The 24,918-nt window shown below is 36.3% G+C and overlaps 3 protein-coding genes across 5 annotated transcripts; 2 read left to right on the top strand and 1 right to left on the bottom strand.

Moving 5' to 3' along the window:
* Positions 1-436: 436 nt before the first annotated feature.
* On the top strand, positions 437-15,100 carry LOC135732189 (uncharacterized). Its single transcript, XM_065250084.2, has 25 exons — positions 437-547; positions 762-868; positions 956-1,019; positions 1,748-1,849; positions 2,038-2,289; positions 3,459-3,572; positions 3,730-3,837; positions 3,998-4,067; positions 4,190-4,319; positions 6,899-6,991; positions 7,775-7,887; positions 8,101-8,212; positions 8,311-8,433; positions 8,597-8,722; positions 8,878-9,066; positions 9,440-9,502; positions 9,795-9,896; positions 10,030-10,212; positions 12,444-12,676; positions 13,117-13,243; positions 13,331-13,414; positions 13,591-13,799; positions 13,880-13,955; positions 14,081-14,299; positions 14,447-15,100. Exons 1-25 carry the CDS (start codon positions 490-492, stop codon positions 14,510-14,512), a joined length of 3,123 nt encoding a protein of 1,040 aa, XP_065106156.1. The 5' UTR covers positions 437-489; the 3' UTR covers positions 14,513-15,100.
* A 154-nt stretch (positions 15,101-15,254) lies between these two features.
* Positions 15,255-19,150, bottom strand: ccdc117 (coiled-coil domain containing 117). Of its 3 annotated transcripts, none has more exons than XM_065250319.1 (6): positions 19,063-19,150; positions 18,203-18,410; positions 18,060-18,110; positions 17,706-17,981; positions 17,253-17,399; positions 15,255-16,712 (listed from the first exon to the last, which is right to left on the bottom strand). In XM_065250319.1, the coding sequence occupies exons 2-6, from the start codon at positions 18,340-18,342 to the stop codon at positions 16,454-16,456; spliced, it is 873 nt and encodes a 290-aa protein (XP_065106391.1). In that variant the 5' UTR covers positions 18,343-18,410; positions 19,063-19,150; the 3' UTR covers positions 15,255-16,453. The 3 variants fall into 3 exon arrangements, with proteins under 3 accessions (XP_065106391.1, XP_065106390.1, XP_065106392.1); XM_065250318.1 differs by having other exon boundaries at positions 19,007-19,144; XM_065250320.1 differs by having other exon boundaries at positions 18,060-18,107; positions 19,007-19,144.
* Positions 19,151-19,255: 105 nt separating this feature from the next.
* Positions 19,256-24,913, top strand: tcn2 (transcobalamin II). The gene is made up of 10 exons (XM_065250317.2): positions 19,256-19,484; positions 19,901-19,970; positions 22,271-22,454; positions 22,628-22,797; positions 22,898-23,050; positions 23,310-23,482; positions 23,582-23,756; positions 23,877-24,057; positions 24,199-24,317; positions 24,464-24,913. The coding sequence occupies exons 2-10, from the start codon at positions 19,910-19,912 to the stop codon at positions 24,523-24,525; spliced, it is 1,278 nt and encodes a 425-aa protein (XP_065106389.1). The 5' UTR covers positions 19,256-19,484; positions 19,901-19,909; the 3' UTR covers positions 24,526-24,913.
* Positions 24,914-24,918: the final 5 nt, after the last annotated feature.

Raw genomic sequence — 24,918 nt, 5'->3', positions numbered from 1 at the left:
AATATTTTAAACAACATAAATATACATTTTAAATTAGTTATACAATAAATGCTGTGCAACAAAAATCGTTGTGCTCAGCAGTTAGTGAGTGTGTATGGTTGCCATGACGCTAAGCGCAGGCATCTCAACCAGTTTATGAAGAAAACTTCGAGCGGAGGCACTTTTTTTGAGGTAAGTGCAAAACTGAATTAAAGTCGCATAATGTCCACTACAAATATCTAAAAGTGGATGCGATTTAACAATAAAAATATCATCAAGAAGTGTTTGCATCTGTGTGTGTATTTTTCATCATTTATCATTTTGTGGATTAAAATGCAACACCAGAAATTAACTTCACCGACATGAAATATGTATCTTTGCATTGTGAAATGTTTGTTCTAATATAACTTTTTAAAGTTCTTTGTTGGGGTTCCTTTCAATTGTGTTTCCTAGACAACAACAATTCCTCACCCAAACCGCTTTTTGCTCCAGTATATTTTTTGGTCAGTCATGGAAAATGTAGAACATGAGGGTTCTGGAGAGAACACTGATGAACTGCTCTCTGCAGGTCAGATCCATACATTTACATTTATGCATTTTGCAGACACTTTTATGTAACGTGCATTAAATGCTGTATCATCAGTATCGATGTTCCCAAGGGCTCAAACCCATGACCTTTTATGTTGCTAACGCAATGCTCTTATCTACAGGAGCACATAAAGTCCCTCCCATGCTGATGTAAGAGTATATTTTATTGTGGTATGTTCTGTTTGTCTTCTTAGAAGTGGATGACGAGATTGATGTTTATGAACTCATTCCTCTGGGATTGTCCCATGACCACTGCGATCGTCTGCTGGATGCCATTGATGCGCAATTGAATCATATACAGGTCAATGATTTTAAGATATAAATAGTTAGCACATTGTTTTTAAAAGAAATGATAAGGTCAGGGTTTAATTTTGTCTTTCAACCGTAGACGCAAAGTCAATTCCAAATGCGTGAAGGCACCTCCAAGAGAAATGAATTTCCTTCTTCGACGGGTAGGCATGAACCATTTTTGTGAAATAAGCCTTAATGATGTGTGTAAACACAACGAATGAAAAAAAATCACCATTTACTTCTGTTTAAATCCTCATTAAACCAAAGAAGTCTCATTAGACATAGATTGTCTTGTTAATGTGATGTCACACAAACAAATCCTCGTTCACAATATGATTGACTGGTTAATTTTACCCAAAAGCTTTTCTAAATGTGTTTGTTAGCACAATGTTACTATTTTCTCAGACTGCAGGAATCAATTATCAGCGCTCACTGTCTGTTGGTAAGGGAGTGAGGAACGGTAGCTCATTTACACACATGAAAACAGCCCTTTTTGCTCCTACCCAAATAGGGGCATTTTGGACATGCTATAACAAATAATCTGTGGGGTGTTTTGACCTTGAACTTTACAGAAACATCATCACATGTGAGACTTATATTACATCTTGTAAAATAGGCATAATATGTGCCCTTTAACATGACGTTTCAACAGACCTTTAGTGCAGCAAAGCACCCCATGTGACACTGTCTGTAAAATCCAGGCTAAAGTGCCATCAAAGTTTGATTTCAACCTTTGACATAGTCTTACTCAATATTAAAGATTTTAAGGTTATTTTTCACAGAATGTTCTTAACATATTTTTTTCTAAATCAGAAAAACTGGCTTTAGCTAGCTTTTCACAGACTGGGTCACATATGGAAGAAATTTCTTCATGTACTCTATGTCCCAGGTTATCTTGATCGGAGTTTGTCTTTAAGTAAAGACACAGGCCTGGGAAGCACTGTTCCAACAAATGATAAAACAACATCCACCCCTGACTGGACTCCTTCAGGTAATAATCAATACTACAAAGTAGAAAATGATTAATATAGGAATGTTGAATAATACCTCGTAGCCTATAAACAGGCTCGGATTATCGGATAGAATCTGTCTTGGAAAGCATTTAAAGATGGTCAAATTTGTTTAACCGAGCCATGGAGTACTACATAAACCATTATTAATGTTTTTTATAAATTTCAGAAGGGAAATGTCCCCAAGCGGAACATCAGACAGTGGAGATTCTGAAGGTTACAGATGTGTGGCATCCAGATGGAGATGGCTTGTGCTCAGCGTCCAGGAACGAACAGTGCCGATGGAGGTTAGAGAGGCTTCTTGGGAAAAGTACTGAAGCAGCAGGGATAAGAAACGAGGAAGATGAACTCACAATGGACAGCATATGTACTGAGGATTTCTCAACACGCTTCAGAGATGAGATGATAGATCCTGGCAACGGTACGTAGAGTGAACAAGGAAAGGTTTTGTGTGGCTGTATGGCCTTATTTTGGAAATGCCTCTTACAAAGAATAGTAAAATGAAAGCATCAATCAACTTTAGTGTTTTAATGTCACTGTTGTTTGTAAGAGGCATTTCAATTATTAAAGCCTGTATGGCCCCTCATAAAATATTTATGAAGTTACTGTTGTGAGGTTAAAAAGTATAGAAAAGGCATAAATATACCAATACTCTGTCAATTAAGTTTGGTAACATGGGCTTTGTTTTTGTTTTCTTTTAAACTAGTCACTATTTTTTTGTAAATATATTTCCAAAGGTGCTATTGACAGGAAATTTTCACCAGATGTTGGTAACAACCTATGCATTCCACACATGGAAGAAATCAAACCATAGATGTCCATAAATTACGATATGTGTAATCATGTAAAATGACACAAGCAAAAGTATTGGACCCCTGAATAAAACAAAATGCATGGAAAGCCAAGAAAGTAAGTAATATAAAAAGCAAACCGGCCCTTTGTCAGTTCAAAGAATACCAGCTGGATGCAAAGTACGTCACAACATGTATGTAGCCCATCGTGTGTGGTTCCTTTTTTTTAAATATGTGTTCTGCGCTTTGAGAGATGCTGTGTGCATCATGTGTCTTGCCAAAATAAGTGCCTGCTGCAGACGCGTCTAAAGAGTTTATGATAAAAGAGACGCTCGCGTTTGCCAGATACTCGCATAATCTCATGTGTAATAAGAGTTTAGTGTTCAGGGAGTGTCTTGTGTGTATTTTGTGAACGTGAGCCTCTTTTTATAATTTATCATTGATGCGTGTGCAGCAGGCACTTATTTTGACAAAACACGTGACGCACATGGTTCACATGACGCAACAAACACATATTTTGAAAACACAAGCAATACACATGACACTCCGAACACATATTTTGAATTAGCGCCCCTCGGATGAGCAGCCACGAGCTGCCACTGGAAAGAACTAAAGATCAGAGTTCATAAAAGAGCCCCACAGAACCTTCAAGATTGAAAGATGTTTGTGTGTAAGAAATGGGTAAAAATCACACGTAAGCAATGGATGCAATGTTTCTTCTTAGTTTAAAAGAAAAACAAAACCTTTGTTACCAAACTTTGTTTACAGTTAAAGAAGATTTTAAAACTAATCTTGTTAGGTGTGGCTCCACCCCCTGATGTACCCTCTACCAGCAGTGACACTGCAGATAATAATGAACGGTCAAATAATCACACTCAGCATCTATCCAAAACACCAATTGGACAACTCACAGGTACGGCACACTTCTTGATGACCTTGATATGTTTGATTGAGATTTGTTGAAATCGCTGTGACATGTATTCTGAAATGCTGTTGTTATCTTCTTTAAATTAAGCTGTATGAGCCGATCTGACAAACTCTTTGGGTGTTTATTATGTGCTCTCTGATAGGAATTTCCATGCAGAGTTTTGATTCCGTCACCATAGACACTGATCTGGACACAGTGTGCTCAGAAAAGGTTCGAAGGTACCTGAAATCTGCACTCAGCAACAAGAAAGGTACAGGCAAGGGCCCTCTGCTCTGTAATTAAATAGTCTTTTTCAAATTTTATATGCTTGCACAGTAGGCACAAAATCTTGTATAAGGAAAAAAACATGATTGGTACAACACTTTCTAAAAACTTTGAATTTGTCTGTTTTTTTGTGTGTGTACCAACAGGATTCCGTTTTAGCAGAGAAAATGTATTCTCTGCTGGACCGGCCATACAAAGCAATACTCAATCTTTCAGGTACATTAATAATTTAAGTCAAGTCTTAGTTTTATTAAAGTTGTCTATAGTTTTGAACAATGTCCACTATTGGACATTTTTAGCGGATGTAAATATTTCATTAGAACTCTATGTTTGTGTAGCTCTGATGATGAAGAGACGAGTGGTGAAGGTTCTGTGTCAAAGCGTTTCTCCAGAGGCAGAAGACATCCACCCAGCAGGAACGGAAAAAAGCAAAGTTCTCACCAGAGCAAAAGAAATCTCTCCTACACTGTGAGAGTCCTCAGTGAATTTATCATCTTACATTCTGCATGCTTTCCGTAAATACTGAATAGTCAGTGCTAGTTAAAGGAATACTCCACCCACATATACACTCTAAAAAACAAACGGTGCTATATAGCACCAAAACAGTTGCTTTGGATCGTAACGATAGAAGAACCATTTTTAGTGCCATATAGCACCGGTGAAGAACCAGTGAAGCACCAGTGAAGCACCAGTGAAGCACCTGTGTAGAACCATATAGTGCTATGTAGAACCATATGTGGTGCTATATGGCCCCTATATGGTTCTACACTGGTGCTTCACTGGTGCTTCACTGGTGCTTCACTGGTTCTTCACCGGTGCTATATGGCACTAAAATGGTTCTTCTATCGTTACGATCCAAAGCAATTGTTTTGGTGCTATATAGCACCGTTTGTTTTTTTAGAGTGTATGTATAGATATACTGTATATCTTCTGGAGCGAAACAATATATCTGTGAGAGAAACACAATTTTAACCATATCTAAACACGTGGCATATTGATAACTTGGACATTGATAACCACATTGTGACCCTGGACCACAAAACCAGTCATACGTACGTTTAGGTATATTGTAGCAAAAGCCAACAAAACATTGTATGGCTCAAAATGATAAAAAATTGGAATGCCAAAAATCCTCAGGATAATAAGTAAAGATTATGTTTCATGAAGATTTTTTTTTAAAAATTCCTACTATTAATATATATAAAAATAATTTATCATTAGTAATATGTGTTGGTAAGGACAACTTTTGTTGCGATTTTCTCAATATTTAGAATTGCACCCTTAGATTCCAGATTTTCAAATAGTTGTATTTCGGCCACATATTTGCTATCCAAACAAATCATACAACAATGGAAAGCTTATTTATTTTAAAAATTGACCCTTTTGGCTGGTTTTGTGGTTCAGGGTCACGTATGCGTGTTTCTTCACGAGACATACATGAACCAATGTGATTCGACATTACTGATCAATCGGTTCAACTGAAGAAAAAGTCATGAGGGTGAGTAAATTATAGGGTTTTTCACAGTAGAAATATTTAACCCTGGGTTATTCTAAACCCTGGGTTAACGGAATCCTAGGTTATCTGTTTTACATGTCACATTGTTCATACTTAACCAGGGGTGAACAGAGAACCCTGAATATTCATAATCTGAGGTTTCACACTGTGCATTCCTAAACCCTGCACTGTAAAAAAAATCCGTAGAAATTACAATGTTATTGCAGCTGGGTTGCCGGTAATTTACCGTAGATTTAAATTTATGTTATTTACTGGCAAGAGTTTGTTCAAAGTTAAATAATTTTTAAATATTAACAAGTCTTTATCTGTACAGAATAAAACTATACAATAACAGCCTCATGCAAAGCATTCTGGGAAACAGAAATCATCATCAACCTTTTTCTATTTTTTGCTTCAGATTTTGTTTCCCAGAATGTTTTGCTTGATGCTGTTTTTTTAGTTTTACTCTGTAAAAAGACTTGTAAATGTTTAATGTTCATTTAACTTTGAACAAAATGTTGCCAGTAAATAACATAAATTTAAATCTACGGTAAATTACCGGCAACCCAGCTGCAATTTCTACGGATTTTTTTTACAGTGTGGGTTAACATTTTCATTTGCATATTTGCGGTGTCAATAGTCATGATAAGATAAAAAGCAATGTCAAACTGACTAAATTAAAATAGCGCGCTGTCACTTTAAATTACTGCTTGTTTCGCACTTCCACGTCAGTGACAGAACAGGTCGCAACGTAAATCTCTCTTGGCTTATTTAAGTCTCCTGGGGTGTAATTTTTGATCCAATTCAGGTGTTTTTAGTACACAGATGGTCATATGAGGTACATGCTCTTAACTTTCTGATTGGCTGTCCATTGCTAAGCATCGATTCATAACTTTCTATAACCCCGCTACATTTCACACTGCATGCGTTTGGCATTGCAATGCGGAGTTAACCCCACAAAAGCGGTGCTAACCCTGCTTTGGAGCAAGGTTTCATAACCCTAGGTTCATTTCAGGAATAACCCCACTTCTAATTTACAAGTGTGAAACGATCCTTAATATATATATATATATATATATATATATATATATATATATATATATATAAACATTTAAACTCTTACTTCACTGTAAGATAACTTTTAGATAAATAGTAGCTTTGATATTATAAAGACAACATATTGTTTCCAAATAATTGGCTAGTTGATTGTTACACTTTTTGCTGTGTCTTTTTTCTCAATTTTTTATTTTAAACCCTTAGTTTAAAAACCCTGCTTAATAGATACTAATATCACATACTCCATTGTTAGCGACATAATAGGGATTAATGTTTTATGCAAATTGTGTTAATGTGTGCTTTAAAAACATCATCTTTAGCTAGCAATAATTCATATGACTATTAAAGCCCATAGTTATGAAATGCTAAGCAAACCTCATTTGTTTGATTTAATTAATCTATGTAATTACAGCAGGATCCAAAACAGTATATGAAGATCATCTCTGTTGGATGGTTCAGCTGATATAAATGTTTATTTGTCCAATTTTTTTTCTAGAGTTCAGAAAGACCTCGGGACAAGATCAGAATAAATGAAGATCAGCTCAAAGATTTGAAGCTCTCGATTGCTAAGCTTCAGCAGCAAAAAATAGTATGAGTATAAAACAAACAAACAAACCCACACACACACACATTCTGGTTTCCTTGTTTTGTGGGGACATTCCATAGACGTAATGCATTTTATATAGGGATGCACCGATAGGATTTTTTTGGGGCCGATACCGATTTAAACAGACAACTTCTGGCCGATACCGATATTAAACACTTGTATACAAAACTTTACAGTTGGTCTATTAGCTAGTTTATTTCTGCACCAAATTATTTTTACTGAACATGGATTGGATCTAATAAACATTCAACTGACCAACATAATAAGAGAGGCACAAATTAAGCTAAAACAAATATAACAAGACAGCATGACAACCTTCAAAGGTTGTTTTTGCTATTCAGCATTTATTTTATTAAGAACATTAACAAATTTTTTACATATAATGGATTTCTTTATGCAGTTAATTAATAAACAATCGGTATCTGCCTTTCTCGTGCTATTGCCGATATGCCGATGGTTTCAAATTCATCAAAAATCGGCCGATAAATATCGGCGGCCGATAAATATCGGCGGCCGATACATCGGTGCATCACTAATTTTATACCATACAAACTGTATATTCTATTCCCTTCCCCTAACCCAAACCCTAACCCCAAGATTTTCAATAAACATCATTCTGTTTGATTTATAAGCTTGTTTCAATTGGTCCCCACAACTTGATAATAACCAGGTACACACACACACACACACACAAACAAATTATCAGACTGTAATTCCCTTTAACCTTTTTATCGGACGATTTATTAAGCAAGCTTATATGCTCAGGCTGTGGTTCACACTTTGGGAAAGCTGAGAGAGGAAATGGACCAAACTAAGACAGAGCAGCAATCTCTACAGATCATAGTGAGAGACAGCAGAGCACAGGCCCAGAATATCAGGTATGTTTAATACCACAGAAAGCTTCATCATGTTTGTTCTTCTGTTTTCATAACTACTAATTGCACATCAGTATATTCACCAAAATCTTTTTGCATTATGATGTTAATTCAATTTTAATGTGTTTGAAATATTAAAATAGGCTTGTGCATAAACCTATTATCACTGTACAACTGCCTGTATGTAACAAATTGGTGTGCTGTATTGAACTGCAGGTGTGAAATACACCGACTGCAGGTCCAGAAGGATTTATGTCTGGAAGAGGTCAGGGTACTGCAGGAGCAACAGGAGAATTTAGTTCAGAAGCCAAACATCAGCTGTCACAATGTAAAATACGTGATTTTATTATACATCAAATCAGTTCATCTTGAATGTGATTTGATGTGATGTTCTTTGATCTGGTTTCTTTTTCTTAATACCATCAGTGTGTAAGCCGCAGTGTGTCCATTCTGGAAAGGGATGAGATGGACAGATTGCTGGATAATGCAAAATCTGAACTGTTCTCAGAACAGAGGCGTTTCAGGCACACAATAGACTCTATGCAAGAGGTAAAGTGACTTGAATAAGTATTCTGGTAGATTTGACTAAATTAAAAATTCTCCCTGGTGATATCTGTTTTTCAAAGCACTAAAAATATAAATTATTTTATATCATTGTACAAAATGGGATAACCGGTGAAGGGGCACCTTTTTATATATTTGTCTTACTCAGAGGTTGGATGAGGTGATTCAAGAGATGGAGCAGAAGGACGAGGACTTTAGGTCTCTTCAACAGAAATGCATTAGCTTGGAAAAGCAGCTGGCTGATACCATCAGAGAAACAGACCAAATTAAACAGGTATTTTTTTTTACAATTCTTTCATTTAAGATTAAAGATTTCTCATTTTTATTTTAAAAATAAAATGTATCTTTTCTCGTATTTTTAAAATCTGTATTATCTATTACAGACAAAGATAACTGACACTCTAAATTCAATATCTGTATAACGTATAGTCTTCACAGCAAGATCTAAAGCAGCACGTGAGCCGGTTTGAAGTGCTGGAGCGAACTGTTGCCCAGAAGGATTTGCTGCTGCGGGGGCTGGAGGAAGAGAAGAAGGCCCTTCATCTGGAGCTCTCTTCACTTAGAGAAGAACACAGTTTAAAGTTAACAGAACTACAAAACAGGATAAAGAAGGAAAAGGTAGGAAAAATATATTTCCATAACAGTCCTCAGTGGTGGGTTTCAAATGACTGATCTGAGAGACCCTCCATTGTTGATTCCCAGTATGCACTCTTAAAATGGCTGTGTTATTTTTGACCCATAATGGGTAAATATTGAACAGAACACATGCTGGGTTAAAAATGTCAATTTTAACCCTGCAGTTTGTTCTGTCCAATATTACCCATTATGGGTCAAAAGTAACACAGCCATTTTTAGAGTGTGGGATGCTGGTGCCCCTACCTGGATTTCTACAGTAACAGTGCAGTAGAATTTCTTTAATCAGATAATGCTGATAATGCATGAAGTACAAACCAAATCACCCCATATTAACATATTTTTAATGCTTTATTAGGAACAAGAGATAAATCAACTGAATCTACAGTTAACAAAAAGACACCAAGAGGAACTTCAACTGGTAGGAAGATTTTGAGGAGCTCAAATGCAAAAGCCGCTAAATTCCACCTTCGTCAAAAAGGAGATGATATTAATTCAATGCTCTATTATACGCTAATTAAATGCTTGCAAATCGCTTAATCCTGGCCTCAGACTATTCAGAAAGAGTGCTTTGTTGAAATAAAACTCTGATAAAAAATGCTAATGTTAAAGTAAACATGTAAAGGGTTTTGCATCTGAGCTCATCTGCATCACGTGACTGCTCAGAGCAACCACTACAGTCCTGCTCTTCTCACGTTCACTTTTCTCTCCAGATGAAAGATGAGGAAGTCAAGAGACTTAAAGAAGCTCTAGACCAGCATGCGGGGGAAATGAGAAGGCAAGCAGAGGAGCTGACAAGTGAAACACAGGAAAAGGTCCAGTACCTGAAACCGCCTTAAAATTGCATATTTATCTATGTTTTTTTAAAGAAACTGTATTGTTTATCCACCTTCACTGTTCAGATACTTGTTTGTCCTTCACTCTACATATCATCATTCCTACTGACAGATTGAAAAGGCTTTGAAGCAAGAGGAGAGAAAGTGGACGGAGCAAAGAGAGACGGCTCTCAAAGAGCAGCGTGGGATTCTGGAAAAACAGATAGAAGAGGCAGTGAAGAGAGGAAAAGTGGAGGTGGAGAAAGAGAGAAGGAAAACGCTGGAACTGCAGAGTAAAGTCTCTGAGCTTCAGAAAGTAAGTTTATATTATTTGGAGTTTTATGCATTATTTATGCATAACTGTGACATAAATGTACTTATTGACTATTGTTTTTTGAGATGCATCGATAATTGGTATTGGCCAATAAAAGCACATTTTCACACACTGTAAGAAATAAAGGTACAAACCTGTACCTTTTCTGTCCCTGGGGCTGTACCCTAAGTTTCCGTTTGGTACCTTTACAGGAATACAAAACAGAATACAATTTTGGGTAGATTACCGTACCTTAAGGACCTACATTGTTAGAAAAAAAGTCAAAATATATACCCTAGTTGTCAGTGGAGCAGCACCCTTTAAAAGGGTAATTGTACGGACCGTTAGGTACACTGTCAGAAATAAAGGTACAAAACTGTACCTTTTCTGTCACTGGGGCTGTACTTTAAGTTTCAGTTTGGTACCTTTACACCAATACAAAACAGAATGGATCATTAGGTACAGATATATAAACATTTAGTACCAATAAGTACCTTTGAGATACTAATATGTATTTTTGAGGTACTAATAAGCTCTCTTTGGTCCCAGTACGTATCTGACTAAAATGAAATCCTTAGGTGGAAAGCTGTACTTTTTAAAGCGTACAGCCCCAGTGACAGAAAAGGTACAGTTTTGTACCTTTATTTCTGACAGTGCACTACTGGCAAATTTAAAGAGCACCTATGGTCCAAATCACAATTTTACATTTCCTTTGGTTTGTAAGTGTGTATTACTACATGTTAACAAAATGCATAAGGTACAAACTCCAAAGTAAACGATGACGCAAGTTATCGTCTCCAACGTAAATCTCTTTTCTTGAACTAACACACAGATTGTAGACAACAGTTTACTTTCGAGGATTGGTGATGTAGACGAGACCGACATTGTCATAATTCCTCCCACTTCGGACTCACAGCCTGTAAGTTGACTCCTGTAAGCATTGCATTGTGACTGGATCTTTTAAACATGGTTAGGAGCGTCCCATTTACGCCTGACGTCTGAGGTATTCAGGCCATCACAACGTACAGATTAGCTGGCCAATCAGGGACACAGAGCTTTTCAAATCGATAAGTTTTAGGTGCACTGTAAAAACAGCCGATCCTGTCACTCAAAAGAGAACAGAAAACTGCAATGCATTTGAGCTCGGTGTATATAAAATGTAAAGGAATATCACTAGTTTATGTTCAATATTAATGGCATTATGTAAATGAATAACATTCAGAAAATGTAATCTTTATAATTTAGTTAATGCAATCAATACAACCACCAAACTATCGGCATCGGTATTGGCAGATATCAGTCTGAATAATCAGCTTGTGATATCGGTGGTGGAAAAATGTATATAGGTGCATCTTAAATTATTTTATATAGCGTTATATAGCTTTGTTTTTGTGTAGGCATTACAGGAATGAAAAGTAGTAAAAAAAGTCAATTTTTTGTGATTTTGTGATTTACTGTTTTCTATATAAAATCATCCTATATGATGTAAAAAAACATTCTGTGAAAATATAACCTTGATATCTTAAATATTAACCAAGTAAAGCCCTGCCAAATATAGAAAATAAAGTGAAATTATGTCGTCAATATTTGACGACACTTGACCATTCGTCAATATGTGACGCGGAGGGTATACCTTTCGCGTCATTTTTTGACGAACTGGGGACTTCAATACTATTACGTCCGTTGCATTCTCTTCTCCTATTTTCTTACCAATTTCGCGTCGGTTTAGGGTTAGATTTACATAATGACATCCCTACCCAAACCTAACTCTAACCCCAACGCCAGGTGACAACTGTTTCTAACCCCAACGCCAGGTGACAACTGTTTAATTTCGCGTACACTGTTTAATTTTGCGTAATCTAACCCTAAACCGACGCGAAAATGTTAAGAAAATAGGAGAAGAGAATGCAACGGACGTAATAGTATTGAAGTCCCCAGTTCGTCAAAAAATGACGCGAAAGGTATACCCTCCGCGTCACATATTGACGAATGGTCAAGTGTCGTCAAATATTGACGACATGGGGTGAGACTGTGTTACAACATGAGGCTTAAGCTTGGATTTCGCAGACAGGGAGACATTTAGGCTACAAGTTCTGCAAAATATAGTTTCTTTAATAGTGTATTAATTATAGTTTCTTTAATAATAATAAGAAGAAGAAGATTCACCCATTAACTCTGTATTTAAACGACCTAGACCTGTCCCCAGCCCTTATATGCTGTTTGATTGTTAACAGCAGACTGAGAAAGATGTGGTGCATCTTAAGGAGAGCTTGGAGCGCTCTGAGCAAGAGCTTCGACACCTGAGGGCCGCCCTCTCGGAAAGAGACCAAAAACACCAGAGAAGAACAGCTGGACTCGAGCGTCAGATCGGGAATTGGGCACAGGACATACACACTGAATGTGTCTCCCTACAAGAGCTGCTTAAGAACAATGGCGTGACTGTCGACAGCAAACACCTGCCTGACAGGTGTGCTCAGTTGGCAATAGCCTATAATGAATGCATCTCATATTCTTTTATGAACGAACATGTTGGAGTGGTGGCATAGCAGTAAGATTAGTTCATATACAGAAGATAGAGGTACAAATTTAGCCATAATGTCTGAATCATATCCCTTCTTTTCAATCTATGCAATTTTCTGTCTAGCGTCTTTGCAATAAATGGCATAAAACGATTAAAGTGATAGTTCACTCCAAATTGAAAATTCTTTATAATTTACTCTGCATTATGTTGGTATATGTCTTTGGGTTTCTTTGAACATAAAAGAAGATATTTTGATAAATGATTGTTTTAGAACAACATGAGGGTGAGTAAATAATGATAGAATTTTAATTTATGCGTGAACTATGCCTTTAACTAATCAGACACAATGGTGTGCGATGTATAAAAATGTATATTCTCTTATTCAGTCCTACAGTGCCTGAAGCTCTTCAGGGTCTGCAATATCTCACAAAAACCACACAACATCTTATAAATGATCTTAAAAATGAGATAAGCTCACAGAAACGCACTGCAAAGCATCTCAGTCTTGATAAGGTGAGAAAGAATACTTTACTTTACTACATACACAAACCCACAATAACACACTGCCTTGAGCAAATGTTATTTATATGTTTCTTTAAGGAGCGAGAGCTTCATCTACAGAAAGAACAGATAACTGAGGAAAAGAAACAAGCACTGGCATCTCTAAAAGAAAAACTCATACAGGTACTCATACCATACAAGCCATACAAGTTATTGATCATTTGAAAGCATCTACACCATAGTGCCCACTACACTTAAGAAGGTTAAAGATAAGATCTGGGGCTTTTTAAAAGGGCATGCAGGTGTGCAAGTTATTGTATGACGTTGTTGTTACTGTGCGTATTTGTTCACGGATTAAGGAGCACATGAAGGAAATAAGCGGTTTATGTACAACCAACATGGATGATGACGATGAAACAGATGGACTGTTAGCACATATGCATAGGCAGCTGCAAGCGAAAGATGATGAACTCAAGCTGGTGCAGAAAAACATGGCAGAGTGGAAAGACAAAACCACTGCGAGACTCGCACACAAATTTCAGCTGGAGCTCACAGACGGGATGGATAGGTAACACTTTTACTAGGATCAAATTGACATTACAATTGAACTGTAAACTGTTGCACATCAACATTTATTTCACAAAATAGGAGGGTCGCAAAACCCCAAGCAGAGCAGCAGAAGAGATTGGAGAGACTGGAGAATGAGATGAGACATCTGACTGGGGTAACTCAATCAATATGAACAGAAAATATACCTGTAATAAAATAAAATGACATTGACCCCAGATTCTTTATTACATGTAAGAACGCATTGCAAATACAAATCCCTGTTTTTCACTCCCATTGAAGCAGTGCAGAGACCACAAACAATCCCAGTTATCCTCCACTGCTCTTCAAACTGGCCCAGACTTCCAACACTCCCCAAATACCAAGGATCTGACCTCATATAAACTTTTGCAGCACCTTCAGAGTCGCATTCGTCAACTGAAGGAGGGCCAGGCTCACTGTCCCAGCCCAGTGAAGTGGGACAGGGATGACAGAAACCTGGGAGGATCATATCTGGATACAGTATGTAACATGTATTTTCAGTTCATTGATTTTACCGTTTTAGACAATAAGAACCATGATTTTTCTGATGCCTAACAATACATGTACATAATGTTTTCAAGATGTGAAAATAGATTTTAAAGCACGGGTTTCATATTTTATTGGCAGATTACTCCAGCCCAGGAATGCTACAAGACAGAAGGTTGCATTCCATCAAGGACCTCATGCAGTTGACATTTACTTTAAACCCTCATCTTAAAATCGACAGAATTCATTTTATAGGGTAATATTTATACAAAAAGTAATTTTTAAATGGATTTATGTAGCGAATACTAGTCAGGGCTCCAGACTAACTTTTTTCACTGGGAGCATAGTGGCTCCCAACTGAAAATTTTAGGGGCACAACCAGAAAATTTAGGGGCACAACCAGAAAATTTAGGGGCACACACTGTAAATCAACATGCTAACCACATAATCACATTTATACTAATTTTAACTGTATTACTAATAAATACTTGGTAGATGCAGAAAGTACAATGTGCTGTTTCAAATTCAGCGTCACATTACAAAAAAAGGTCAAATTTAATGGTCACATATGTGCGACTGGATATAAAATTCAGGGGCACACTCTCATATTTTGGTGGCAAAATGCCAGCATTTGGTGGCAGTCCGGAGCCCTGCTAGTTTACAGCTTCTCATTTTATCATTGTTGTGTATTGTCAAAGATATTTAATATTAATAAGATGTGTTACTGTAATTATATGAATGGGGGGACATCACAACGATCAGAATGGCCACTGTAGTCCCGCCTCCTAGTAAAAAGAGCCAATTGTCAATCGTAATCTTCTGTTAGAGGAGATTTTTGTATGCACTTGACTAATCAATGTAGTTGTCACTGTCATAATCAGGGCTATTTTATAACTTGATTTTTACACAATTTTAAGTTCTTATGCATTAATAAATTATTAAGCCAAACTGATTTTTTAAAACATTTTTATGAGGTCAACTTTTTATAATGTGGTACAATCAAATTTATTTACATATTTTTATTTTGAGTTTGGTCAAAATTTATCATTCACAAAAGCTGCAAAAATGCCAAATGGATTCCCATCTTATTTTACTTTTTGGGGAGACTTTCTTACTAAGATGTATTTTCTTGATGAGCAAAATGAAACTATAAAAGTCTTCTTAAAATAAGTTTCTTAAAAAAAGATTTTTTTTGCTTGTTTTAAGCACAAATTGGCTTAAATTTTAATTTTTTTAATCTAAAAATTAGACTTATTTTCCTAGGTAATTTTGCTCATTAAGAAAATACATCTTAATTTAAGAAAAACAAGACAAAAATACTATAAGTATTAGTAAGAAATTCTTTTTTGCAGTGTGTTTAAACAGAACCAGGTTATATTAACCAAAAACAGATTGGTGCACGCCTATGCATTTTTTATCTCCAACAATATGTTGTATCATTTTTGGGCTAATATTAGACAGCTGAAATAAAATCAACTGGGTCATTGTTAAACCAACTATTATTAGAGCAGTTTCCCACATTCAGTCCAAGACCACTCATGAGTCTCTCCTGGCTCTAAGACAATCAAAAATATTGAAATTCATCAACATCCACCAAATATTCTGTTATACTTATCAAAACAATATGGCCATCAAAATGAATATCAAAATAAAATTGACTCACAGGTTTTTGCCTGTTCACAACGTAAATAATCCATGTATGGCAGTTTGTCACAAATCAAACATCCTGAATCTGTGTCTTATACTAGTACACTGCAATATCATTAACTTGGTATTAAGACAATATATTCAGCACCCAAATCTCCAAGCTTAGATATGAATGGCAAAGGGATATTAACAGCAAACAGAATACTTTAATCTATGCATTGAATCTAAAAATATAACTGCACATTTAACCAATGTACCGCAGGAAAGAAAAGATTAGACGGACCATGTTCACATAGGGTAGTAGTTCTCATGTTAACTAGTGCAAGTATGGTCCCAACCACAAAGTTAATTTAGATGGCCAATGTGTGGGTTGAAACAAACAAAACAAAACGAGCATGGCACAAACAAATTTCATTTTACCCCTGTGCAATTCTTCATTTTATGTATTTCATACAAAGGATACTACGAGTCACTCTGACTACAAATTGTTTATAGATTTCCCTACAACTCCATGTCTTCTTCTCCAGAGTTAAGGACCGAAGGGCTGCTGAACAGGGGACTGAAAGTTTGCTCATTGGCTGCTGTGAACTGGGGCTGGGACGGGGGGCTGAGAGGGTTGCTGACCGACGGTATAGGTGTAGGGGTCTGTCTGTTTGCTGCCAGCTGCTTGCGCTGCTGCCTTTGTAATGTGTCTTTTAGCCTCTGGGTGATAGGGTCCTCTGGGGGGCGCCATAACACCAGTTCCATACAAGAGTGGTTCCTACAGACATAAGAGAAGAAAAGAATGCTAAACATTGGGAAGTATGAAATGGGTAAACTATGGTCCACACTCCAATACAGCAAGTGCACCTGAACGTTGGTGCCACCTGCCATAAAAAGAAAAAAAGAAGAAGAAACATTGGACATTTTCCAAACAGCTTTTTTGTGAAGGGGATGCCATTTGTAGGGGCGTTCCACCGTTTTGTTAACCCAAACTTAGCAGTTATGTGTCTGAAACTGCCAAATGTAGCATCTATTTACTGTACCCACTCAAAAAGCCCCCAAAAGTATGCTGACCCGACCAACTCGTGGGGGATACTATGCAATGGAAAAGCGCCAATAAATGGGCAAGGGTGTAGATTAGCTTTCAAGCTGTTTTAAAGCATAAAGACATTACTGTACAACAGCTGAATCCTGGGTTTCATGCACAGATGTAAAAAAAAACGGCTGAAAATCACTTTTCTTCTTTATAATGTTTGAAATGTTTATGTAGTATATTGTAAAAGTGGTAAGGTTTACTGTAGTAAAATAATACACTCACATTGACTGTGCTACTGTATGGGGCAGAATGTCAGCAATCCCTCGCTGAAGCCCCTCCCTCAAGCTGTCAGATAACACCAGCACTGGTCTGCGCTGAGCTGGTTCAACATCCAACTCCTCCTCATCACTGTCATCTTCCAAAGTTATGCTAAATAAAAACACAAGTATCAGAAAATCTGCCTATAAAACTCAAAATGTAAAACAGCACAGTGGGTACAATACATTGATTTCAATCTTTGACATGGCTTTATTAAACAAATTAAGGTTATATTTTCACAAAACATTTCACATGTTCTTTATGTAGTGGTTTTGTGTTTAAATGACTTGAGCTGGGTTTTCAGAGGCTGCTGGATCACATACAAATAAAGTTACTGTGTACATGAATATGCACAAACAAGCAAAGATAAAATGTTGACGTTTGTATTGTTTAAAACAAGCTTTAATTCATTCGCACCTATCTTCTATCTCCTGCAGTCTCCTTTGAGCAGCCTCTACCTCCATGCCTGACCCCTCTGTATGAACTTTGCGTATTGGGGAAGGAGAGGCTGTAAAGTGCAGACTTCTCTGCACTGCCCTGGGTTCAGTCTGACGCTGAACCAAGCTGGACTCTGTGGAAGGAGAAGGGGCGATGGAGTCCACAGACCATCCCCGGCTCACTTTAGGAGTTGGTTGCTCAGCTTCATCTGCTTCTTCCTCTCCCATCAGCTTTCGCCTTTTTGCACTGCAGCTTCTGTAGGGAAAGAGGTCATGAAAACTCCAGTGTACCTTATGGCAAATCTATCTGATCTATTGGTAAAAATGCACTTACCCATCATCTGTCCTCCTTCTCTGCTTCCTCATACATCTTCTCTCCCAGCTACTAAGTTCAGCAAAGTGAAAAAAAACTTTGTCAAGGCTGAGGCCTTTAATTTTTTTATTTAAGGAAATTTGGCTGAATAAAGAAAAGCTTACGCATTTGGCATGTGTCCTCCAGTCATATGATGTGAGCCTTTGGTTGGCCCACAAATTGTGCTCAAGTTAGGGTTATTAAAGTGTGCATGGTGGGAAAACACAAGGAACTCCAACTCGCTTCCTGATCTGGGGCTCTGCATCCTCAGGTGTCCGACAAAGACATCTGGGTGAAATGACCACTGCAGCTGAGCAGTGCGGATGGAACAATCTAGAAAACAAATAAATAAACTTTAGTATCCCAAGAAACTGATAAAAATTTAGATTTCAAATGCACTTTTAGGATTTTTGGTTAAAGCCTTTAGTTTATGCATAAATGTAATTATGTAATGAGTTTCATTTTTTTTACTGTACAAGGCAAAAACTAAGTTTATTAGTTAAACTTTGTAACATTCTTATTTCGCTCTCTAGCACTATTAACTCAGTGTAATACTAGACAAATGCTTTATGATATTATTTTATTACTGCAATAGGTTTGGGTGCTAAGCAGAGGACCGTCAAATTGTTGTGAGAACTGCTGGTGTTCACTGCGTAGCGCGCTAACTGTTCACTAACGACTAACTATGTATGTATTTTCCTCACTGTAGGCCATGACATGTAAATGCAAGTCAATTATTCTCTGGAAAAGTTTTCATTTCTGCTAGTTTAAGCTTCAGTGATCTAACACAATTTGCCCAAAAAGGACATTTAGTGTCATTTTGGGTTACCATAACATGACTTGCTCGCTGGCTGCAGCGTGATCCCCTACACGCCCCAAAACATACATAACACCTAATCTGTGCTTTCATGAGAAAGATACACGCTTACCTTTCACCCCTTCTCAGATGCTGAAAGTCAGTTTTATTTAAAACGTGTGAAAATACCTGGAGACAGTTTGCACAAGAAGTTGTATGAGCCTAAATTTAACGACGCTTTTCTGGAAAGATGAGCAGTCGGAACTCCTGGGATTTGTAGTCTATACCGTTTGTAGTTCTTTCACCGGAAGTGCACTACAATAACAATAAATAAATTCGCTTTGTTTGAGAGAGTGACGAAGTTTTTTTTGGCAAATATTTTTTTTTAAATAATAGAAAAGCTAAGCAAAATGTGAAGATAGTAGAGCGTTTAACATTAACATACAATATAACGTTAATGTGAAACTACAATCTCTGTAGATAAGTAACTAACGTTAGTGATCAGTTAGTTCACTGAACTCGGGATGAGTCTATAAACTCCTCCTGTGATAGTAAAAGTCGCTTGTTTATTTCAACAGGAGTCATCTTCCCTGTGACTTAGCATTGGAAAGGTAAGAAACTGGTTTATTACACGTTAGTTAACTTTACGTGACTACAGAACATTTAACTAAAACTATACTGTTATTAACTAACAATCAACATGACAAACCATTGCAGTATACTTTCATTTTTATCTTGGTAAGACGCTAAAGTATCTAGGAATTTGACTACAGTTTGTGGTGCTAAAGTTTTAATGTATTTATGTACTATGGTAAATATTACAGTTTAATTTCATGTGGGTACTTATTACTACGAAAACGACATTATTAGTTTTATTGTGATAATTATAATACCGTGTAAGATGAAGATCAGTGTGATATAATGTTACTTATAGTATATATGTATAGGGTTTCTTGTTTGTTTAGTTACGTTGTAATACATCGTAATAAAACATTCAAGCAGTTGTTTGTATTGTTTTTCGCCTCAGATCAAACTAATGAAGGGAATTGTCATTATTGTGAGTGCGCTACTGGCGCTAACTGCTGGAAAACCTCTTGGTAAGACTTTTTCGTTTTATATATTTTTTATATACCCTATTGTTACTCATGTTTTAAATAATTTCTTATCAAAGTAATTTTGATGTGTAATGTGGTTAGGTAATAAAATAAACCCCATCATTTCACAATACCCTTGTCATATGGCAGTACTCTTGCATAAACTACTGTGGCAATATCATCATGATACATTGATTATATTGACAAGGGGCAATTCTTGTTTGAATCCATTATTTTACCAATATAAAATAAACTGTGCTGTTCAGTAAAGTGTTTCTCAACTCATTTATGCTTATTCTGTCGTTTTTCCTGTCTTGTCAGCAGAAATGAAAACTCTTTGCCCTCTCTTTTGTTACTCATGACAATTTTGAGACAGAGATTTTTATGGGTTCATGGTTAGTTGGAAAATGTCACCGTGCCCTTTATTGCCAAGCCAGAAGTGCACATAAACCTGTGTACTTGCCCATTCAGGAAATATATATATATATATATATATATATATATATATATATATATATATATATATATATATATATATATATATATATATACACACAGTACTGTGAAAAAGTTGTTTTAGAAGTTTTACTGTCCATCCATATTTATTTTTCAATATATTTTATTTTGATACAAACAGAAAATTCCTGAAATATGTTCTTTAGGCATCTTCAGTGTTTCGTGTGACCTCTCTTGGCACTAAACACATCTTGAGCATTTTTGAGCAGAATGAAGTTAACAGGGATTTAATTTTATTAACGTAGGTTTAAGAGATCATGCAGTTTCCTGCTTTTGCTCAAGTGGAAGGGGAGTTTACCCTAAAAACTTGACACATCAGTTTACATTTTTATACAGTTTTTAATACTTTTATACACATTTCCTGTATTTTCTGGATGTATTATATTAAAGAGACTGTGAAACAGTTATAAATGATCACTATAAATCTAATTCTGGCATGGTGGCCTAAGACTTTTGGACAGTTATGTATATTGAAATATATTTGGAAGAAAATTTGGTTTATTTTAATTTTTAAAATTAGCAGCTTTGAAAGGGTTTAAAATAAATATATTTTAAACTTCTTAAATATACTTTATAAAATGTATTGTATTTAGCATATATTTAAAATATATTTTGTCCAAGAATACATTTCTTGCTATATGGATTGTAAAATTAGAAATCTATTTGCTTGCCCTTGAAATACATTTTAATATAAATATAAACGTTGCAAAACAAGATTTTTTTACTTTTTTGTCAAAACATATTTATTATTATGTTATTATGTTATTATTTTGTTTTATGGTGCTACTTAGCTGTATTTTTTAAGTTATGAAAGTTTAAATCAAAACAAACCAACTGCAGTTGAATTGATATTAATTGGCAAAAAACGAGAGTTATCTCGTTTTGCAACGAAAATCTTCATATGTTGATGGTTAAAACGAAATATATTATTACATTCACAAAATATATTTAAAGGGATAGTTCAACCCAAAATAAAAATTGTGTCATCATTTACTCACCCTCATTTTGTTACAAACCTTATAAATTTCTTTGTTCTGATGAACACAAAGGAAGATATTTTGAGAAATGTTTGTAACCAAACCGTTCGTGGACCCCATTTACTTCCATAGTATTCTTTTTTCCTACTATGGAAGTGAATGGTGTCCTCAAACGGTTTGGTTACAAACATTTCTCAAAATATCTTCCTTCGTGTTCATCAGAACAAAGAAATGTATAAGGTTTGTAACAACATGAGGGTGAGTAAATGATGAGAGAATTTTTGGGTGAACTATCGCTTTAATTAGGCTTTACTTTCTACAAAATTTATTTTGGCATATATGTAAAACTTAAAACAAAATCTAGAAAAATAAATTTTTGCCATGGGTGTAACGTAATTGTAGAGCATTGGGTAAGAAGTGCAAAGGGTCATGAGTTTAATCCCAGGGAACACACATTCTGATCAAATGTATAACTTATAAGTCGCCTTTGCCTGTGCAATGCCACTGATTTACAACTGACTAATGGTTCAAGCTAAATATTAAGAACAATAACTGTACTATTATCAACGCCTGCTGCAAAATGTGTTTTTTTTGTAATTGCATCTAAATTATGAATTTCATTAAATGTAATCTGGGGTTTCTCTAAATTTCAAAACTTAAGCATCTCCCTCAGCCCCAACAGGTAGCCTAGACCCTAGATTAGAAGAAGGGCTCCGGAAAATGTTCCTGGTTGTCCACCTGCATTTGTATTTGTAAGTTTGTGTTTCCATGTGATTTCTTACTCTCCAGTTAATATTTATCTTCCTTCAGAATCGGACCATGAGGAACTCCAGCTGTCCCTCAATAAACAGCTGCTGCATTCTGTGGATATTCAAGACAATCTGCCCAATCCAAGTGTGCACATCGCCCTGAGGCTCTCAAAACAACATAACCTAGCTAAAGAAAGCGAACATCTCAACCGTCTCAAGACAGACTTTCATAATGATATTGAGAAGTATATTTCAGTTTTCTTTTCACTTAATGCCTTCCAAAAAAGCATATTTTTTCTTTTAGGTCTTATTTAATAATGGCTTGTTAATTTTCATCTTGTTTGAGTTTAAGATAGCTGTGACACATTTATGGCACATTCATTTTTTATTTGTGTTTTTTGTGTTCTATATGTACTAGATCTCTCAAAAACAATGAGTTGGCGGTTGGCCGTCTTGCCCTATACATCTTGGCATTGAAGTCTTCCTGCCATGACCTGGAAAGCCTGCATCTCACTGGTAATGATGAGCGGGAACCTCTCTTTACTCATCTGAAGAGAGAGATGGAAGAGGAGAAACAGAACATTGCATGTAAGAGCATATCTTTAACTAGTAGATGACCCAATAAATGATGTAGGATTAGCAGGATTTTGGTGATAATTTAAATGTTAATGTTTATTCTTCTCCACAGTCAGTCACCGCCCAAAGACCAACTACTATCAGTACTCTCTTGGAATCCTGGCTTTGTGTGTGAGTGGCATTAGAGTTAATGCCCATGTCACCCAGAAACTCATCCATGCTGTTGAACACGGACAGATTAAACATGGAGAGTCCTTATGTGTGGGTGAGTTTAAACAGCGTAGTTTGCATTGATAAAAGCACATTGATTTTGTTGGAGCAATGACTTAGTACTATGATAGGTTCCAGCATTCCCCACATCCCCAATAGGGATAAAAGATATAGATGATGGATGACACTCTGACACAAATTAAAAAATGACCCACAATCAGCTAGATGGTCAGAAAGCAAGAGAGCACTGCAGACCACTGTGTCTGAGGTCTACGTTCTGCATTTATAACCTCATTTCTTTCATCATATCTCAGACTCACATGCTATGGCAGGCATGGCCCTTCAGTGTCTGAAAGATGAGGGAACTGGTTTTAAAGATTCAGAGGAGCTGGACAAGGCCCTTGCCACCATTAAGCAGAGGCTTCTTGACTCTAAAAGAGCTGATGGCCACATGGGTAATGAGTTTAGCACTGGACTGGCAGTGCAGGTAAGACTTTTTAGTAGGACACCAAAATGCTGTGCTGTGTAAAATTTGTGAAATGTTCTGATAAATGAGCCATTTTTATTTTGCATATCTATTTTGTAGGCTTTATTGGCTATGGGCAGTACAATGGATGAGATCGCCACTGCTATGGAGGCTTTAAGGGCAGATGCAAGAAAAGGAACATACCATAACCCCATGGCCATTTCCCAGGTCCTGCCTGCCCTACATCAACAATCATATCTCAGTCTAAAGAACAAAGAATGTCGCAGTGAGGATGGTATGTGCAACACACATCTAAACTCTGTAAAGTGTTAATAATAAAAGATTCCTGTATACATTCCTAATACTGTAAGTTTGTTATATCCTTGTGCTCCTGGCTTTGATGTCTCTTATTTAGACACTCTTGTTTTGGACGCCATCACCGAAACAGAAGTTCCTCCAAGTCAGGAAAAAGTGTCTCTACAGGTGGAGGTCATTACATCAAACGGTGAAGCATCACTTTATTTTGTTCATGTACCCCGAGGCTCCTCGCTTTTCGAAGCCCTCAGTTTTCTCCAGGACAAGCAAAAAGATTTCATGTAAGTTTGGATAAGCCAATTCTTTGATGCTTAATCTAACGCTTTAAGGTATACGGTAAAGAACCAATAGCATTAATGCATAAATGCATAAATTAGAACTTATTTAGTACATTTAAAAGGCCTGTGCTCTCTGCATCACAGCTTTAGTACAGAAGAGAGCTTATGGGGGCCATTCCTCAGTATGATGAATGGCGAACAAGCACGTCAAACTGATCGCAGATACTGGCATATTTCCTCTGATGGCACCTCTCTGAATCAGGGTGAGTAATACACATTTAATACTATATAAATATTTGTTGTGATATAAATATTGATGCATAAACATTTGAGTTAATTTATTGACTGATTGTATAGTCTGTATCTTTCTTGATTGTCTTCATCTGCAATACTTTACTTCTCTCCTCAGGTATCAAAGACTATAAGATTGACTCGGCTCAAAAAATCACCTTTAAGAACACTGGGTACTGAGTCCTTTGCAAGTACCATGGATGCGAGCAGAGATGAATAAGAGGAAGTTAATATGTAAAGCCATTGAATATTTCTGTTAAAATTGACTGTTAATTTTCTCTATCATTGACATTTGATTTCCTTCTATAATAAACAAAACAATATTTTCTTCAAATCTTTGAGATCTAATCTGTTTCTTTTTTGATGTGAATGTATCTACTGCCATTTTAAAACAAGAAATATTAAATAAAATTAGAAATGTTTTATTCTTTTTTATGTTGCTTTATTATTAAAATGTCTGAAATCACAGTGTCTTTACTTGATCGGGGGATACAGTGTTTAACAACATACTACTTCAAAAATTGTTTAATTAAATATGTTATTCACAAAATTAAACAATTGAATAAAAGGTTG

This window comes from Paramisgurnus dabryanus, chromosome 5, assembly GCF_030506205.2.
Source record: "Paramisgurnus dabryanus chromosome 5, PD_genome_1.1, whole genome shotgun sequence".
NCBI lineage: Eukaryota > Metazoa > Chordata > Actinopteri > Cypriniformes > Cobitidae > Paramisgurnus > Paramisgurnus dabryanus.
This window is presented reverse-complemented; position numbering and strand designations above follow the sequence as displayed.

What these genes read in the sequence shown, in the direction of transcription:
- LOC135732189 (XM_065250084.2), top strand. Translation starts at nt 490, where the DNA reads ATGGAAAATGTAGAACATGAGGGTTCTGGAGAGAACACTGATGAACTG. An exon ending in CTCACAGACGGGATGGATAG is followed by an intron (nt 13,800 to 13,879) that starts GTAACACTTTTA and finishes TTCACAAAATAG; the next exon opens with GAGGGTCGCAAAACCCCAAG. An exon ending in GAGGATCATATCTGGATACA is followed by an intron (nt 14,300 to 14,446) that starts GTATGTAACATG and finishes TTTTATTGGCAG; the next exon opens with ATTACTCCAGCCCAGGAATG.
- ccdc117 (XM_065250319.1), bottom strand. Translation starts at nt 18,342, where the DNA reads ATGCAGAGCCCCAGATCAGGAAGCGAGTTGGAGTTCCTTGTGTTTTCC. An exon ending in GGAGGACACATGCCAAATGC is followed by an intron (nt 18,111 to 18,202) that starts GTAAGCTTTTCT and finishes TGCTGAACTTAG; the next exon opens with TAGCTGGGAGAGAAGATGTA. An exon ending in AGAAGGAGGACAGATGATGG is followed by an intron (nt 17,982 to 18,059) that starts GTAAGTGCATTT and finishes CTTTCCCTACAG; the next exon opens with AAGCTGCAGTGCAAAAAGGC.
- tcn2 (XM_065250317.2), top strand. Translation starts at nt 19,910, where the DNA reads ATGAAGGGAATTGTCATTATTGTGAGTGCGCTACTGGCGCTAACTGCT. An exon ending in AACTGCTGGAAAACCTCTTG is followed by an intron (nt 19,971 to 22,270) that starts GTAAGACTTTTT and finishes ATCTTCCTTCAG; the next exon opens with AATCGGACCATGAGGAACTC. An exon ending in GCACTGGACTGGCAGTGCAG is followed by an intron (nt 23,483 to 23,581) that starts GTAAGACTTTTT and finishes TCTATTTTGTAG; the next exon opens with GCTTTATTGGCTATGGGCAG.